Source organism: Genypterus blacodes, unplaced genomic scaffold, assembly GCF_046128005.1.
Source record: "Genypterus blacodes isolate CSIRO-AG114 ecotype Tasmania unplaced genomic scaffold, CSIRO-AGI_Gbla_v1 ptg000093l_1, whole genome shotgun sequence".
NCBI classification, from domain to species: domain Eukaryota; kingdom Metazoa; phylum Chordata; class Actinopteri; order Ophidiiformes; family Ophidiidae; genus Genypterus; species Genypterus blacodes.
The window spans coordinates 998,543-1,017,946 of NW_027466897.1; the positions used below are offsets into that span (position 1 = coordinate 998,543).

The 19,404-nt window shown below is 46.8% G+C and overlaps 2 protein-coding genes across 5 annotated transcripts; both read right to left on the bottom strand.

Moving 5' to 3' along the window:
• Positions 1–308: 308 nt before the first annotated feature.
• On the bottom strand, positions 309–4,004 carry LOC143007640 (GTPase IMAP family member 8-like). Its single transcript, XM_076159048.1, has 4 exons — positions 3,838–4,004; positions 2,888–3,710; positions 1,494–2,783; positions 309–1,417 (listed from the first exon to the last, which is right to left on the bottom strand). The coding sequence occupies exons 2-4, from the start codon at positions 3,621–3,623 to the stop codon at positions 1,200–1,202; spliced, it is 2,244 nt and encodes a 747-aa protein (XP_076015163.1). The 5' UTR covers positions 3,624–3,710; positions 3,838–4,004; the 3' UTR covers positions 309–1,199.
• Positions 4,005–5,497: 1,493 nt separating this feature from the next.
• LOC143007663 (1-acyl-sn-glycerol-3-phosphate acyltransferase gamma-like) lies at positions 5,498–18,589 on the bottom strand. 4 transcript variants are annotated; one of them, XM_076159079.1, is made up of 10 exons: positions 18,244–18,589; positions 12,875–12,932; positions 12,175–12,406; positions 11,236–11,405; positions 10,640–10,801; positions 9,922–10,075; positions 9,742–9,844; positions 9,136–9,211; positions 8,089–8,287; positions 5,498–7,934 (listed from the first exon to the last, which is right to left on the bottom strand). In XM_076159079.1, the coding sequence occupies exons 3-10, from the start codon at positions 12,350–12,352 to the stop codon at positions 7,843–7,845; spliced, it is 1,134 nt and encodes a 377-aa protein (XP_076015194.1). In that variant the 5' UTR covers positions 12,353–12,406; positions 12,875–12,932; positions 18,244–18,589; the 3' UTR covers positions 5,498–7,842. The 4 variants fall into 4 exon arrangements, with proteins under 4 accessions (XP_076015194.1, XP_076015196.1, XP_076015195.1 ...); XM_076159081.1 differs by lacking the exon at positions 18,244–18,589 and adding an exon at positions 17,511–17,555; XM_076159080.1 differs by lacking the exon at positions 18,244–18,589 and adding an exon at positions 15,022–15,196.
• Between the last annotated feature and the right edge of the window lie 815 nt (positions 18,590–19,404).

Here is a 19,404-nt window from a genome sequence, read left to right on the forward strand (position 1 = left end):
GACCTGAAGCTTTGACAGGAACCAGGAGCCCAAAGAGCACAAACACGTCTTTCCTCAGCAGAGCCATTGGACCTTTTCGTCTCTTCCTCTCTCTCTGTGTGCGGCGATGAAGCCTCTCGTCTTCTCCCCTGGCTTGGTTCACGTTGCGTCACTCTAACTTCAGTTTCACTCACTTTGATCACAGGAAGTGTCTGAACTGATCTTTCCATTACCTGCAAATGGACGGATATGTTCAACCATCTCACCATCCTCAATTGCCCCTGCAGGTCTCACTGAAGATCTCAGAGAGAGTCTCAAACACTTGCTTGATTGTCGATTAACACCATTACATTTTAAAGAATTAGTGATAATTGGAGGTCTAATACAGTGTTCAGTGGTAAGACTTAATTTGGTGGATTTTTTGTTAATATTGTCCATGCAGGTCATGTACGATACTGTAGGCCATGTTCAGCTATAAATGTACAAATGCAAACTTTAAGAAAGAACCTGTTATCTTGCACAGATCAAGCAGCAGCAGCCAGATGCCGATTGTGCATGAACTGTGCTCTTGTGTTACCCCAATCAGAATACTCTACTATACAATGAGGTCATCCATCCTGGTGTTACACACACATTTGACACCAGGCCCATACAGGTCAAATAGCTTTAAGGAACCAAGATGAATGTAGGGGCTTTAAGTTTAAGTGCAGATTAAAGATAATCAGATCTAAATGAAGGTTTTGTGATATCAACACGTCATTCAGAAGCTCGAGTAGGGAATTACATGCTGTTGAAAGTCCACTAGGATCATGAAGCATCAAGCAGCAGCAGTGCTACCCTCATACAAGTCCCAGTTCTATTGAAAACTCTAAACTAACTTAACCACTAACTAAAAACGTTCGGTCTGAAAACAATCTTCATCCACACCGAGGCGAGATATTTGGTGATAGGGCGCTCTCTGGTGGATCACTCTGTCATTTCTGGTTTGGTTTTGGCTTTGAATTGCTCTTGATGGCTTTCGACCAATTTCTGGCTGTTTGTCGCCATCTAGTGTATCAGTCTGTAATGACACCAGCAGCCAGGTTCACGATCACCGGCATCACCTGAAGATAACTCATACATACAGCATGGGAGACCTGCTGAGCTTACTCCTGCCTCCATATGAAGCTTTGTTAGTCTATTCAATCACATTTGTTTTAAATTTGAGTTTGGCTGTTTGCTCATCTCCTGCTGACTTCTGCCTCCATCCTCCTCCCCATCAGACTCCCCAGCAGAGCCCCGGCCACAGCCCCGGACGCAGCAGACCTGACCGCCCCCCTGGCAGGTCCAGCCACGGCCCCCAACGCTGCTCCCAGCACCGCACCTCCAGTACTGAACCACCACAGCGTCCAGTCAGCCTGCAGGGCCTCGGCCTGGAGCAGCTGGGGCTCTTCTGACTCTGTAATGTAAAGAGAAATAATAAATAAATAGTGTAATAGATCAGTTCAGAGATCTTGATGAGGTCCTGTACTCACTGGTGTCTGATTCTTCTCTATTAGACACTGCAGACGTCCGTTTCTGCTCCTTCACAGCCGAGGAGTCAGATGTTGCTTCCACTCCTGCAGGTTGGACCTCGTCTCCGCTTTGAGTAGTTTGTCTTTGTTGACAGTGACTCTGAATCCCGACCAGAGTCGTTTTCAACATCCTCATTGCGTCCTTATTCTCTCTCTGCAGATGCTCCATGGCGTCTCTGAGCTCCTCCGCCTCGTTCCTCTGATGGAGCTTCATCTGGTTCACTTCTTGACATTTCTCCTCACATCTTTGGCTAAAGGCTTCAGTTTCACGTTCGAGTTTCTCCTTCTCCATTATCAAACCCTCCTGCTGTGCACATCTGTCCCTCAGGTGTTCTATGGTCCTGTTCTTCTCCACCATGGCCCGTTTAAGATTCTCATTCTCCCTCTCAAACTCAAATCTTCTTCCCATCAACTTCTCATCGTCTTCTTTCACCTTCTCTTTTATAAATTCCTTTCCCCTCTCGATTTCCTGCCTCAGAGCTGCGATCTGCTCCTCTTTCTCTGTCAGTGATCTAATCCCATCCTGGACAACCTTCTCCTTTTCCTCCATTGCTTCCCTCTGTAGATCGTTCTCCATTCTAGCTTTTCTAATCTGTCTCTGCATCTTTCTGCAGCTCTTCTCCGCCTCCCTGCTGCTTTCCTGCTGTGTGATGATCGTCCTCAGCAGGTGTTCGCCATCATTCCCAACCTCACTTTCCTCAATTTTCTCCAGAAGTTCCTCAACCTGAGTTCCTCCGGCGTGATCGCTGTTGTTAAAGACGTGGTACCTGTTCCCACATTTGTCCACCAACCACTGGAGAGCGGCCCACCTCTGGATGTGCTCCTCTATGGGGGTCTCGCCAAGTCTGTCCCCCCAGGAGAACAACACCATGGTTCTCGCCCAGGCCCAGTGTCCAATCAAGCTCAAGTGTTTCTCTGCATTGAGCCGGTCGGTCTCAGTGAAGGTCTCATCGCTGCGTATGACCAGCAGGACAGCATGAGGGAAAGGAGCGCACAGAGATGCACCATGGGTAATCTGCTTCTGCACCTCCTGTGGCGTGTCGTCTGTGCAGTATCGTCCGTGCCACCCCGGAGTGTCCACCACCATGAGACACCATCTGGAAACATCGGCCTGTTTCTCGGTGCTTAGCGACGTTGGGAGTCCTGCAGCGAACACGTTTTCACTCAGGATGATGTCACCAACTAAGCTCTTCCCAACCTGCTTCGGCCCGACAATGAGTATCCTCAGCTGGGAAACGGGACGAGCTTCTCCTAAATGAGCAAACATGACATTTAGGCCAATGGAAGAGATCCAGGATGCACTTAGTAAAGTTCTGAAGCGTAAACAGCATCTGCATGTTTGAAGTGATACTTACCCACAAGAGATCCGAGTGCGTCTCTCGTCTTCTGCATATTCATTCTCCTCATTGTTGCCGCTTCCCTTACCGCTTTCCTGTTGCTCTCTGTTACTATAGCAACCTCCTCACTCCTCATCACATAACCGGCTCCCCCTCCACTCACGTTGCTTGCCACCATGTCGTCCACCTTCTCATAAAGGTGTGAAACCTGAGTGAAACCCTCCGTCCCCCTCATGCTGGTGTCTAACAGCAGATATCTGTTTCCACACCTCTTTAAGACGGCCTGGATGGACTCACACTGGACGATAAAGTCCTCCACACACACTCCCTTCGGTCTCTCACACCTGGTGAAGATGACTATGGTGTGTCTCCACAGTGTGTGGTTCAGCAGCTCCTGAGGTCCCTCCACGGTCCACTCTCTGCCTCTGTGACGGCCCACGGGTACGACCACTAGGAAGGCGTGAGGCCCCGGCTGACACATCTCCATGCAGGACGCCATGTTGCGTCCCACCAGGCCAGGATCCCCGACAGAGTAGTGGAGGAACCGTTCGTGGGTGTTGACCACAGTCACTTTACGCCCGTGGCGGTGGACACACTGATTCTGTCTCCTGACGCACGTCTTCACGTCTCTGCTGATGTCAAACATCTGCTGGCCAAGGATGGCGTTTCCTGTCAACGTCTTCTCCAGCCAGTCGTGTCCAAGGAGAACGAGCCTCAACTCCTGAAGATGAGATGTTCTTCCTCTCTGCTCCATCGTCTCCTGCCGGCAGATCAAACTACACAGCAGCAGTGGGAACGATCGTTGTGTAGTTTAGCTGGAGTGTTGATTGAGCCACGACAACTCAAGTTTAGAAGCCAGATACAGCAAAACGTTGACAAGTGAATTAAGAGAACAGACAGATTGATTGTTATTGAATGTTACTGTTTCTATTTCAGGATCCAGAGCAATCATATAGAACATACTTTACCTTTCTGTGTCTGATTTGCAGGCCATAAAAATCCTGTTTTGACTCTGACGAAATATGAACTTAAAGTTTTTATCTGTATTATATTTAGATCCAAAAGTCCACAAGAAAACCAGAGAAACGCCTTTCGTCTGCCTCAATGTCAAAACCCTTTTTTAATGTGCGACTTCCTGTATTGGAGTGACGATCAAAGTTCAGTAAACACGACCTCTGTATACTTCCTACACAGAGGCTTATGAGAGCCAAGATCTCAAAGTTCACCAAACACCCTGTGGTCCTAATACTCTAATGATTTGGTACCAATTTAGGAAACACTTGAAATTCACAAGAGCACCTCACCCCCCCACATTCAGGACCTCACTAAGAGGGACCTTGGGACCAAGAGGGACCATGGGACCAAGAGGGAGGCTGAGCTCGAACTCCAACTAGATCTCCACACTGCCTCGTCCTGTGCTCGTCTCGTTCTCATCCAGTTTAAAGTTCGTACACAGGCTCCATTTCTCTAAATCTAGATTGCCTGAAATATACACAGAAGTAGAAGACCAATGACTGATCTCCAAAATGTCCCATTACTGGATGCGCACAGTTATGTCAAATGCTTTCTTCAAGAAAAATAAACAACTGGAAAAGAAGCGTTAAGAGCAAAACGAACATAATATCATTAACTCTTCCACAGGTTCATCAAATGAATGAAGCTTTAGGGCCATTGATGCGTTTAATGCGTCAGAGTCATTCAGAGTATTTACAGGTTTGAGCGTTTTAGTAAAGCGAGCAGCACAGTCGCAGCTTCCTCACAAAGCCTCTTTATTCAGCTCCACATCGTGAACATCGCCACAGCCGCTTTACTGCCAGTCTGTAAAAGAATCCCTGAGTCAGAGTTAACTCGATTCACGGATTGTGCAACACCGCACATCATGCAAAACAAAAAGTGGACTACAGTTTGATACTGTAACAAACAGTAACAAACAAATTCATTACAAAGTCAATGTTTTGGAAAGGAAACCCCCCCACCGTGAGCAGAATCCACGGCTACAGACTTCCGGTTTGCTGTTTTTGGGGGTGCTGGAGGTATTTACATGTCAAAACCTGAAGAGGGGAGAGAAGATGTTGAGCTTCACTTGAACACCAAAAACAAGCGTCCACCGTCTTAAACCGTCTCTTGTGTTTCACTGGTAAACTTGTTTCCGGTCTTTCAATCAAAACATCTATTTCAAAATAAAAGCACAGCTAAGTACGTCTGTGGTTTTTAAAAGTGAGCCGCATCCATCATTTACATTGTTTACATATGTTCAGCTTATACAGTTCGTCAGCCAAAGATCATGTGGAGATTTGATGGAAAGGTTGTTGGGGCGAATCCCTCAGAACATCGACAGTGAAGCACGATTCTGCAATAAAAGAACGTGGACGCGATCTTTATTGACATTCTGTACATCATCCTGGTTTATACAGTTTAAACACACTCGTTATGTGACTCGCTACCTTATAGGTCCAGTGTCATGGAGAGTGATGTATGTGTGTGTGTGATGAGGAATGAATGGAGGATGCCAGTGGGATTTTGGGGTAGAAGAGAGGAAATGATTGATTGATTGATTGATTGATTGATTGACTCTGCTACAGTCCCGTGTTCTGAACATAAAGAGAAACTCACACAAAACCAAAGAAGTCAAGAGTAAGAACTGCTTACTGATTAAAGTCTTTAATAATCTTAAGTATTTAATTTGAAGAAAACATTAAAAATTGGACTTAGAAAACAAAACAAACGCAGACTCCAGGTGCCTCTAACTCATTCAGCTTCAAGTGTCAATTAGCTTGGGTTACGCAATTGATTTCAAGACATATTACAATGATATGATGATTAACCAACTAAAGAGATTCAGTGTGCAAAGCTTTTCTACATGAACGTTGGATCTCCTTCTCATCTAAACTCTTTCTTCTTTCTCATCTGCACCATGAACTGAATGGGACCAAAGGCCAAGATCCTAAACTCAAAGTATCTTAATTTAAAAAGAAATAAAAAGGATTCTGAACAATGCTGATGAACATAAGAGGTTCAGACGGAGCAGCTGAGCTCAGAGCAGCTGAAGCTAGGATCTTATTACATTGAAAGGGGAGGAAGATGTTTCATCTCTCAGCCGGGGCTCAGGCAGCTTCTACTAAAGAAAGCAGCAATGTCTATTAAGGCTTGCATCAAACTGTCTGAAACCACTACACCACAACCAACGTACAAGTATTCTACTAGAAAACAAAACCCAACGCAGAATGATTGAACGCTACATGTGGCACAGGAGGAGGAGGGTGAAGATGTGAAGTAAAATACAGCGGCGGCCTCGAGTGGAGTCACAGACGACGACGAAGGCTGGGATGATTTTTTAAATGGTGAAATGCAGTGGAGCTGAAGGGCTGAACACACACATCTTTGTCACATCATCAAAATGTACATACGGATGTTGGAAGGAAGGAAGGAAGGAAGGAAGGAAGGAGGCCGTCCAAGCAGAAACAAAGGGTTTCAATCCCACAGTCACTCTGGTGTGCACAATGTTTCTACCATGTGATGCTGCATGTGAGGAAGAGGGGGGGTGGGACTTTACAGGGGAGGGGGGGCGCTTGATTTAAGGCTGCAGATTAAATCTGGAGGAACGAGATGTTTACAGCTTTGAGGCTACAGGAGGAGAGAAGAGTGAACATTTCATAGAGCAGAACAATGTACAGTGTGTGTGTGTGTGTGCAGTTAAGGTGATCAAATCCTCTATTTCAATTATGACAAATGATAGATGATAGAATTCTTGTGAAATGGTTCAAACATAATCAGATGAGCCAGTTTAGTTGTGTATCTTTGTTTGTTTGTTTGTTTCAGTGTGTTTGCTGTTTGCTGATGGATCCGTCTGCCTAAACGTTACACAGCAACATGCAAGCAAACTTCTAATAGTGTGCAAAGGTGAGGAGACCAAGTGCGTCTCTCCTTTCTCATTGTTTATGTATTTGGGAGTAACACATCATTCCTGTGACTTTCATGCATTCACTCGCATCCAGAACACACAACTGAGCTCAACACAACACCCTCTGGGTTCTACACGGGCTCTGATTCTATTGGTCTGAGTTTGTATGAACGTTTGGGGAAGAAAAAAGAGAAATCATCAATGTGAAGTTTTCAATTCACTGGATTCCAATGTCCTTATTCATTTATTAATCAATCATTCAATGGCATTTAAGGTTAAAGTCCTATGTGGTCGACATCGCTCACCCCTCTGACCCCCAGTCTGACTGAAGGATCCTTCTCTATCTTTGAAAGCAGAAGTTTAAACAGCAGAGGCTGAACACACACACACACACACACACACACACACACACACACACACACACACACACACACACACACACACACACACACACACACACACACACACACACACACACACACACACACACACACACACACACACACACACACACACACACACACACACACACACACAGAAGATCAGAGTGACACAAACACAGGACCTCCAGGCTGCAGGCTGGGAGTCGGATGCAGGTTCCACTCAGTGAAGGAGGACAAATGACTTATGAGCCTTTCACTTCTTGGTCGACTGACGACTAAAAGGAGGGGACGACTCGGAGCACTAAGTAGGACTAATTTTCTGTCCATGTGACTTGCGGGGGGTCGTGTAGGGGTCATGGGTTTAACCTTCAGTGCCCTTCAGGGAGGTGGAATAGGTCTGGATTTCAGGGAAACACAGGAAAATAAATTACAGCACCTCCAACTCTGAGTCTAGTTAGTCCTCATGTTCCGTCTGGCTCCGGAGAGCTTGAACGCAACGCCTTCTACACTCGCTCTCTCTTTTCGTGAGCATCTCTAACTCTGCTCTCTATTCTGTTTTATTAGCTTGGTCTCCTCCCGGGCCTACTGACTGACTGACTGACTGACTGACAGGACAGCAGGGGGGGAGAATGGAGTCGGGGAGGGGTGAGAGCGCAGAGAGGCCCTCTGCACAGAGGGGACGCCAGCCTCTAGTTCTCTTTCTTGGCCCCCTGGTTGCCGTAGCTGGAGCCTGTTTTCTTGACCTCGGTGACCCCTATGAGGCGGCGGATAGCTACAGAGGCTGGAGAGAGAGAGAGAGAAGAGGAATGAGGAAGAGCGACTATAAACACATGTTCAAGCACAACTTCTGCTTTATCTCTGTGATTTCCATTCCCTCAACTTTTTACAAAGCTGCTGCTGTGAGTTTTTCTTAAACTGTAAGCTGGGTGGCGTACCTATGACGAGGAAGAGGATGAAGCCGATGATGAGGAGCGGGGAGCCGCTGACAACCACGCCGCAAGCAAAGTTGATGAGGGGCGAGAGCAGCAGGGTGGCCCAGAACAGGAAGTTGAGCAGCGTCCACGGCCGCCGGTGTGGGATGATCGTGGGCCCGGGGAAGCGGCCCTCCTTGTGGTAGTTCTCCTGTAAGGCATCCTGAGAGGGGACAGGAAGAGGAGGGGTCACACAGCGAGCCCTCATGCAGCTTCACCGCTTCATGCACAGAAGTGGGCAAGAAAGATTGCAAGAAAGCAGCACCCTTTTGATTGATAAGAGACAAAGCAAAACATTCAACTGGACCGTGAGCCTCAGGTGGAGGTTTGTCCAGGTGTGTGTCTGCGGTCACTGAGGGAGTTAAACATCTCAGTGCCAAGGTGTCGGGGAGGGGGGGTGAGCTTCACCGTGAGACGCTGAATGTTTTTGACGTTGTTGGACTCTCTGGTCTCACGGTGCTGAGGGGTTGGAGGAGTGGAGCAGAGCGGACTGTAGAATGTGTTCCAATTACAGGAGGATCACAGCGCTCGGCCTCCCAGGGAAGCTGGGTCGTCGTGATGGAGGGAGGAATGCAGACTCTCTCCTGGTTGTTAAACAGTGGATCCGGCTCTTCACCCTTCTCAGAATGCTGAAAGGGGTCATGGTAGTTTTCCTACCCAGTCTACGTGGGGTCTGTGGACTTGAAGAGGACTGATGACTACGTCCCTCACCGTGTCCCTCACCCACCGTGTCCCTCCCCGTGTCCCTCCTCGTGTCCCTCCCCGTGTCCCTCACCCACCGTGTCCCTCCCCGTGTCCCTCCTCGTGTCCTTTACCGTGTCTCGCTGGGTGCCAGGGTCACATTTATGAGCCATCTGGACGTTACATAACCAAAACCAGAGCCGTGTCCGTGCTCTCAGCAGGAGGTCAGACATGTGGACCGAGCGTGTCGGGACTCCGGCAGGCGGCCCTTTGATCCTGTTTGTGATTTACAGAGACAGAATGGACGGACGGAGGGACGGACAGGTTTACCTTCTCCTGGTACAGCTTGTGCAGCCAGTTAGCACACTCCTTCTCGTCGTCTGGAATCTCCTCCACAGGGAACCGTCTGGATGGGAACGAGGGGAAAAATAAGATTAGGAAGAAGATCGGCAACAACAACCCATGGTGTTTTCTATCATTGGTTACATTCAGCAACAGAAAAACAAAGTAGCGGCGTCGCATGAAGCCTGTTATAGCAACGAATGACCACCGGGGGAGCCCACTCTACACTCATGTACAGTCTGACACCATTTGAGTCGTCCCCTGGTGTGAAGAGGCTCCTGTCAGTTAACAACATTTTCAATTAGCACAGAGAGAAAAGCTGAGCTACAAGATAACTGTGGCTGACGAGACTAAACAAAGAAATGTTTTTAAAGGGCTTAATATGCACGGAAGCCCAACAGAGGGACGGCCGTCTTGTTTATCAAGGGGCTTCATTGTTCTCAGGTCATTAATGAGCTCGGCATGTTTCCAACATTCTCCTGGCTCTTTGTTTCTCTCTCCCTTTGCTACAGGAACTATGAGATATTCATGGGGTTCCATCAGAGGAGACAGGAGCCAGCAGAGGGAGGACCGTGGAGCCCATTGCTTTCTCACCTCACACTCAGGTCAGCTTGGTATTTCTTGCCGTGGACGATGCCTAGCAGAGTGGGAGTCTGGTTGTCTTTGAAGTTTAGCGTCACGTCGTAAACGGCAGTTACTGTAAGAAAAAGGAGCGTTAGAAAGAGAAATACACTCAATTAAAGAAGAATGAGTGTGTGTGTGTGTGTCAGTCACCTGTGCCCTTGAGACACTGCAGTGTGGTGGTGAATCCTTTGGTTCGGGGCAGTAGGTGGTATTTGAGCTTGGGCAAACCTTTGCTCTCTGCAACCTGCATGCTGATTTGGTGTTTGCTCTCCGTGAAGCGAGTTCCCTCACAATACAGCAGGAACTACAGAGACACACAAGAGTCAAGTCATTTAAAATCACATAAGGCACACACACACACACACACACACACACACACACACACACACACACACACACACACACACACACACACACACACACGGGGCTCTAAAGGGACCTACGGCCTGCAGACGAGATGTCTTGATTTGCGTGCAGCGTATTTGTCTAAAGACTCGATCCCTGTTTTGCATCCTGAAGCAGTTTCAAAATCTCCTCGGAATGTTTAATAGAAGAAAAGTTCAAGCGTATCTCATGGAGGTTTCGCTGGAAAAATAAATACGCTTGGCTGGTGTGAAAACAGCTGCTGCACTCAGGGACCCTGACCTGCACGTCACCATGGCAACGCCTCCAGTGAAAGACTGACAGACTTCCATTAGACTGCGATTAAAGCAACAATAACAAGAACATTTAGATCTAATGGAACAATTAGTCTGGAGTTGCTTGGTTACAAAAACGCATAAAATCACATTTGCTCAACAAAATGTAAAGTGGGATGAAAACAGAGCTACACACACACACAAATACTTGATGTGATACATGTACCCACCCACATATATTCAGGATAGTCTTTGAGCCTGTTCAGTCCTGAGAAGACGGTCTTCCTGTCTTCCTCCCACTTCCTTTTGCAGAAGACGATCTCCAGGAAGTACCAGGTCCAGCCAATCAGAGGGACCTTCAGCAGCTCGTGTTTGGCCAACACCTTTGAACTCTACAAGAGGGGAGGGAGAGAGAGAGAGAGAGAGAGAGAGAGAGAGAGAGAGAGAGAGAGAGAGAGAGAGAGAGAGAGAGAGAGGAGAGAGAGAGAGAGAGAGAGAGAGAGAGAGAGAGGAGAGAGAGAGAGAGAGAGAGAGAGAGAGAGAGAGAGAGAGAGAGAGAGAGAGAGAGAGAGAGAGAGAGAGAGAGAGAGAGAGAGAGAGAGAGAGAGAGAGAGAGAAGAGAGAGAGAGAGAGAGAGAGAGAGAGAGAGAGAGAGAGAGAGAATCCACTACTTAGTCATGTTGACCTTGGGTTTATTACAGTGAGGATGAAGATAAGCAGCACGGTATGTGATGAAATTCAGATAAAACAGCATGTCTGTGCTGACTGAGACACATTTAGGGATGAAAACAAGACACACTAAAGCAGGTTGTAGTACTTCACTGACCCCTAGGATGCCGAAGCGTTCACACATGGTCCAGCCACAGAGGAAGTCGATCTCAAAGTTGTGGTTGAGGATGACGATGACGTGCTCCGTGCCAAACTTGTCCACCGTGGCCTGGTCGGTGTAAAGAGTGCAGTCGGTGCCTGACCACCACTCCAGCAGCATCACCAGCTCTGACAAGCAACAGATACAGTGTGTGGTTTAAGTGTGTTTGTGCGTCCCAACGACAACCTACTGACTGATCTGGAGTGAGCAGGAGGCACCGGCGGTCATAACAACTAGAGGAACTACAGGAGATCTTGTGTGCTGATTATTGGAGGTGCAGAATAACAACTCCACTTGTCTGGACTTGACATTAGATTGTAAATGTAGCCGTTGTAACTGGAGGCCCGGGGCCTATCCCAACACAGTCCAATGGAGACGTTTGCTTTTGGTTGCCATGGGGCCAAAATAAGCAGTTTAACTTCAGGGGAAAGAAAAACAAAGAATTCAGGCGTGTGTGAAGGGTGAGTGTCACATTGGACTCGTTGGGCTCTCTGGTTAACTCCGACACGTCTTACAGATATATATTGTTTCGAGTCTTTATAATGTAACGTGACAAAGTGTTCCAGCTACCATGGAAACTCCCAGGAGAATCAGCCGGCTCCAGTGCGGCGTGGAACCATCACCTGATAACAGTTTGTTCTCCACGGTGACTCAGAGCTCAGTTTGTTCAAAGATACTTCTTGCTGATTGGTATAATGTTATGGGCGTGCGTGTGTGTGTGTGTGTGTGTGTGTGTGTGTGTGTGTGTGTGTGTGTGTGTGTGTGTGTGTGTGTGTGTGTGTGTAGTTAATAAGCTTTACACTGTTTATCTCAAGAAACGCTGACAAAAACAGTTACATCAGTTTAGTTCTGCTATAATCAATAGCAGAAGTAGAAAGAAGTGTGTGGTTTACTCACGACTCCAGAGGGAATAGGAGAGTCGGCAGTTGATTCTGCGGTAGAGCTGTTTGTTGATTGGCCAGAGGATGCAGGTGCAGAGCTGGATGAAGTTGATGATCAGACCGCTCACCACGAACACAAAGCCCATCAGCAGCTGCAGGATGAAAAGGCTCTTCAAGTAGGCGAGCAGAGCCATGGCTGAGGAGCCTGGAGTGCTGAGCTGGGCTCCTCTTTACACGCTGAGACCGACCTGAGAGACGGGGGAGAGACCAATCAGGCGGTGCCTAGCGTTGCGACAAAACTGTACTGAAGGATGTAGAAGGAAAGGTGAGTCGCATAAAGGTGGAGGGAGAGAATACTGAGAGGACAGAGTATTAATTATGGGTTATTGTCAGAGTATTAAACAGAAACCTGCTCTCTTTCCTGGGTCTTTCATTTACAAAAAAAAAAGTGCATAGAGTGGAGAAACAGTGTGGAAAGAGCCTGAAGGCAACTGTGCCTCAGTGTGTGTGTGCACACATGAAACGCAGCAGATGCAGACGGCTGATTAGACATTTTGCAGAAGTCAGATGGCGGCAATGCAACTGACAATGTTCAGGGAATGAGATCATGGCAGACGGCTGGGACACAATATAGACTGAAGGATGTGACAGGAAGTTACACTGTGCAGTTTATCACAGACGCTTTCAAACAAAAGAAAGACGTGCATGTCTCTTACCACGATGGGACTCTTTTATAATCCCCGCTTACACGGTCCGTCAGCCAAGGCCACAGACCTGAGAAAGACAAGGAGGCACGAGTGAACAAAGGAATCATCTTCAGGTACGAGGTAGAGTCTATCACATTACAGGAACCATGGAGATAAGAGCATTTCTCTGAGCCTCTTCACGTAAGGAAGGCCCCAGTATCCTTCAGAAGACCAACACCCAGATGGTGGACCCAGTAAACAGATTGTAGAACATTGTACAAAGGCCCTGAAGAACCGCAGCTCTATTTATGCAGTTAAATACCCGTAGGGGGCGCAAAAAGGTCATGAGTCAGCTGTTACAGGAGGTGCTGGTGTAAGTCAGTTCTTATAGTATTCAAAGCAGGAGGAAAGGTGGAGAAGTTTCAGTTCATGTGACAAATCTGACGGTTCTGAAGTGTCTGGACCTTAAACTGTACTGTTGCCGTGGGGACAGCTCTATTTGCGTGACCCATCTGGACTAAGGTGACACCCGAACAAACACACACCCCCAGTGTGACAAAGGCTTTGAAATAGAATTGACCTTTCAGATTAATCTCTGGGCATCATTGTTCCCACACACTACAAGTCTGGCATTTAACTTAACGCACACACACTCTCACACAAAGCCAGTGCTTTGTAGGCAGGGAACACATCTTATCTTCTTAATCTTCTGCAAGAACCCTTAAAAAATACTGCAACACTATACACAAAAACACAAAGTCACCAGATAGTGATTGTGAAAGAGTGGGCCCAGCACTGCAGCACTGTGGCTTCCTGGCTGCCTGTAGCTCACAGCCTGCAGTGCGGCCCCCCACCACCTGCTGTGAACAGGCCTCAGCACTGAACCCTCCAACACTGGCCTAGACCTGCTTCTGCTACAGGATAACCAACATCCCGAACACTAAGAACCTGAATAAAATCCCTAAAATCATGTTAGACAACCGCAACATGTTTGATTAATGACTGAACATGATAGGCGAGCTCGATATAGCGAGTTTGACTGAAGCACAGCCTCTCTCTCTTTCCCTATCAGAGGGCAACAGACACTTCTTTCTGTTTGTTCAGGCTAAGTAACTGATTGGATCAGTGCTCCAAAACTCTTCACACTTGACCTTTTATCTAGCACAAAAAATAATCTCCAACACTAAGTTTAGTCACCGAGCTGTCACACTGCTTTGCTCGCAATTTGGCGGGTTCGACCCAACTTTGTGCGTTCTCTTGTGACACACTCCTACTTTGAATCATTAACCCCTCATTAGATAACAAAATGCATTTCCATGGAGATGCAAATCCGTGGAGCTGCCTGGGTGTGACCGTGTCCACCTCCCTGACTAAGCAAGGCCTCACCCGTGACCCCACTTAGCCTGGAGGGCAGATTAGAGATGGTGACTGGGTTAAAGCTGCTTACAGCAGGGGGGCAGCTGCCTCTGCTGCGTCTCCAACACACCACAGCAAACTGAAAGATATGGCTAAGATTCCCTGACATGACTTAATATTTTCACCAGCTAGATTAAGCAAATCTAAACCATTTGTTCTTAGGTGCTAACTCATTGTTCAACCTTTTGTTTTTGAATGTCACAAAGAGAATATTCATTTTGTAAGTCCTAAAGCAAAAGACAACATCCATCCTGATCAGTCACCTGCCATTCCTGAGCCTATCTTACCAGTAGACATAGTACGCCATCGCCAAGAACACCAAGGCTCCACAAATCCCAGTGAAGACCACCACAGCATTCTGGTTGATCATTTTGGCTGTTTGTGTACCACCAAACCAGAACCAGAAGAAAAGGAAAAAGGGTCTGCAAAGAGCTGCAGGTCTTCACAGGCTGCTCTGCTTCACAGCCATGATAATCCCACAAAATGAATCTGGGAGATTATGATGACAACAAGAAAACCAGATTCCAGATTCCTGCTGGTAAAAACCACCTAATGCTGCAAAACGGGACCGGGGACCGCAGACGCCCCTGTCACCGGAGAAAAACGCAATAATGGCAACAACAGGAGAAAAATGTCTTAATACGAGTTAACGTTCGGAAAAGAAAAATGTTAAATAAAGAAAGAAAACACTAAATGCTCGGCGGCGTGAAAGATGAATCTGTTCTGGAAAGAGAGAGGAACACATGTAAGCACTATCTTACTTCCATTCCCCTCTTCTAATCCAGTGGATCAGATTAGAGGCGATTAGCCGGCTACGGGCACCCTGGATACATCACATTTCATTAACGTTAACTAAGAGGACGGCACAGTTCTCCTGCTCCAGGGCGGAGGTGGCAGAGAAGCAGCAGCTGTGTGGAATGTGCCAGTCACATGGACTCTGACCCATCGTACCACTGCACACCCGGGCAGCATGAGCATCGACAGCCGCTTTTCGCCTTTTTGGAAAATTGATTTTTGCGCTGTCTCGCTCCAACTTTGGCTTGTAGATTTACTACAGAGCAAACACGTTGGATACAGGTTTCACCCCCCAGCAGCTGTTTACTGGTTACGCTGCGTACTCAAGTTCCTGCGTACACAAAAGAACACAGAATAACGTGTGTCCTGGTCGCTGTTGCGGCCCGGACAGCTGGAGCTCTCAATCCAACACTGTGTGAAGTACGACTGAACATCTTGTTCTCTGCCACACTCACACCTAACGCCAACTGGAGAAGCTCGCTCCAACAATGCCCAAATAATGGCAAATTGTAAACCACCATTACACGTAACAGAGCCGGCCATTAAAAATCAAACCTTCCTCCTGTCCTTATCTGCTGCTCCTCATGTGCCCGAACAACAAACACTTAATACCATTGAAAGCAACCCAATATCCAAGCACCTAGCAACAGAGGGCAGCAGAGATGTAAAGCCAGTGGTGTAGAGATGAGGTCAGAGCAGAAACCCTCGAGTAGCAATTTAATAATACAATTGAATGTACTAAACCACCGATACATAAACCAGTGTTAGAGAAGCAGGCTTTGTGTCCGTTTGCTCTTCAGAATTTAGCCGCATCTTCTACTTCTAGCAGATCCCATCGTTCTTTCGTCGGGCTTTCATGATACCAAGGCTCATGTTTCTGTACGTTGTTGTGCAACTTTTATGATGTTGTATAAAAGTAGATAACAGTAGATAACTACTTATCTGGGACTATTGGCATTTTCTGTTTCTATTTAAAGAAAGACTCGTGAAAAAGAGTTAATTCATTTCCAGGCGCTCATAGACAGTCTAGACGGGGACAGACATACAGACAGATCAGCCATACTATGGACAGAAACTTGAGCAAACACAAGAATTTACAGTTATAGTGGTTTCTGTGCCTGTACTTCCAATAATGACAGCTGTGTTCATGTTCTGCATGTAGCCATAGAGTGGAGTAAGGACTGATGAGACAAGGATACAAGGAGGTGGCTCTTGCTGTAGTCAGCAAGAAAAAGTCTAAGTGGTGGGAAGAGCAAAGGAAGGAGTAAATGGATCCAAACTAGTGTTTTGGTGCGCTCAATCACCGTGCAGACGACAGGAGCAACACACAAGAGCAAAGGTTCAGAAAGACTCATTTATTTGGCTGCAAACATTTGAGTTCACGGTCCAAATAGTGACTGACTTTCTCTGCCATTCAAATTTTTATCTAAATCTCCCTCTGTCACAATGCCGAGGGCAACGTTTTGATTTGATAGGCTGATAGAAGGCTCAATAGCTGATATGGAAACAATACTTCCAGCAAAGCTTATCAGATGAGCTGCTGGACCTATATACCTACCACATCAGCTTGATTTAAGGGACGAGCGTTTCTGTGTCCGTTTTGGGGAATGAAAATGGCTTCCTGCTTCAGTCATGATGTCATTAAGGGGGTGTTGCTAGGGTGGTTAAATTCAGGTCAATGTGACATCAATCATGAGGTCATTATTGGGGGGGAAGGTGCTTGGGTGGCTCCAGTCTATCAACGTTTTGGCAATGCAAATAAAACTTTGCACCTTGTACAAATGCTGGACCCATGAACACCGTAGACATGGTGCTCAACTCAATGCAAACATACACACACAGGCTCTCCTATTATAGTAAGTACAGAGATGATACAAATACGATGACATAATGAAAAAATATTTCAGGGAACCACTGAGCAATACTGCATTAAGGTTCAAAAGCATTAAAGTCTGCAATGCAGTCCGGAAAAGCAACAGCAACAAATCCCCATATTATCCCAGATTATGACCCTTGTACAGGTATTTGTACTGTTGCTGCATCATCATCATCATCATCATCATCATCAGCCGTTTGTAATGTCACTGCAGGAGTTGATCTTGTCCATCATTTCCCTGTCACACTTGCAACACATGTCCTTGTTAGGTTTGGTTCTGACTCTATACTACTATAATACCCAGAAACAACAATAATTAAGTGTTTGGTCAGAGATTGAACCTGAACACAACACCATCTTATACTGCCTATTATAATCATTCATGACACTGTAGTGTAAACTTCAAAGTTTCTATACATTCCCAATCCGACAATACACACTATAATCCGTATTTGTTGTCCATGCAACTATGAATCAGTGTGTGCAAAATCATATACAGATGAAGATGCACGTTTTGCACACACAGCATTAACTTCACATCAAACTAACACAGAGAGACATCACTGACACAAACCCTACCTGTCGGTCTAGTTGATCCAAACTGTAATATAGGTGAAAGGTTACATTTGCCTTAAACCCGCAGCCGGTAATGAACTCGAGTAACCCTGCGAGCTAAAAGTGGTTCGACATTGTGCGCAGGTCAGATGTTCACAACTGACAGACAGTCTGCGGGCTCCATGTGTCGCACCGTTGGCTACTTTACCACCATTTCGTCATCTTTCTTCTTTAACAATAAAGTCTTATACCAAGCTGTGTGCGTCGATACTTTATGGTAAAGAACTTGCTCACTGTTGCTGGTATAAGCTAGCTGACGTCTTCATCTCAGCTTCTCGCATATAATGTTCCGACTTCGGTCCAAACTGCGGGTATAAACTACACATAACCCCGAGAAACAAGCGAACAAGCTGGCAAAGTGATTGCTGTCGGACGAACCGAAGCGTCAACCGGCACCTGTCAGGCGTTTGAAACGGCAGTAAGCGCGTCTCCTCCGGGCAAGCACCAGAAGGACGGAGCGGGCTGCTAACACGAGCTAGCTACGGCTCATGGCTGCCACACACGAGGCTGGTTTAAGTGCTTTACTGTTGGGGAGAAGCAGGGTAGCTGGCGGCGGGCCGACTGCTCCGGTTTATTCCGACAAAGTAAAAACATTTAAGAGTGAATAATTATCCGCCAACCGCCACTTTACTCCTCGCTAACACTATGCTAAGCTAGTTAGCCGCTTAGCTGACAGCTTCAATAACGGTACTCTTACCTGGAAATGGAGCACGCAGAAGTCAGGCGAGCTTGGGGGTGGGGGGTTGTGTGTGTTTTTTCCGGGGTTAAACGCAGCCCTGTGCCGGTGTCCGTCCTAACGCGCCCGGGTCCTGACGTGCAGTGGGATGACTTGAGGCAGCGCGGTGCTCCAGAGTGCTATTGTTTGTCGGTTAAAGCCCCACATTTCCTTCAAGCCCATCCGCGGGCAGCACGCAGCACATCCGGTCCATCCCCTGATTCATTCATACACACAGAGATCAACACACCGCGTACCTGTCACAGCGGGTATCGACGCACTGCTAGGGTACGACACACACTCCCGGGTACCGCGATGGACGCCGATAACACACACACACACACACACACGCACACAGTAAGGTCACTGGAACAATGGAGGCAGATGTCAGTGGAACTCTTGAGTCATGTTAGAATGGATTCACTGTGGGACTTGAACATGGGTTTGAACCTGAACTTGGGTTTGAGACTTGAGTTTACTGGGTCCATGCTCACCTGGTCATCAGTCTCAGTCTGACTGCTGTCCTAATCAGTGTCATTCCTACATATTAATCAACATAAGCACCTGCGAAGGGTCCCTTAAGGGGGCCCAGGGTTCTCTTTAGTAATCCAAAAACAGCTTTCGATGATGCGCATTGTGTACATTTATATGAAATGTGTGGAAAAACTTTAAAAGTTTAATAACAGAAGTGAACAGTGTGGGGATAGGGGCCCTGTGTGCTGCCATGTTTAGTGCTTCCTATAACCAGTGGAAGACTTTCTGTAGTGACCTTTGACTGTATTTCTGTTTTGTTTTCATGTATGTAATGAGTGGAATCATTGCTTTTAACATGAAGTAGCTTTGTCTCATAATGGTCAAAAACAGTGTGAGAGTTGTGTCATTATAACAGAAGACGTGACAGACTGTCTTATCATCTTTTGGCCTTTAGCCCTCTGCTGGTGTTGTTGCATTGCTGCAGACTCTCCTCTTACCAATCCTCAGAGCAGTGCAAGCCTGACCGTTTGCCTGACAAATCTGTTTATCCCATTAATGTGATTTCATTGTGCTGATTTCATTAATTAATCCCGCAGGGGGCCAAGATTTTGAGATTTTTTGTCAATATTCTATAGCTTGGAGGCGCTGTCTGAAATTTTATTCTATTTC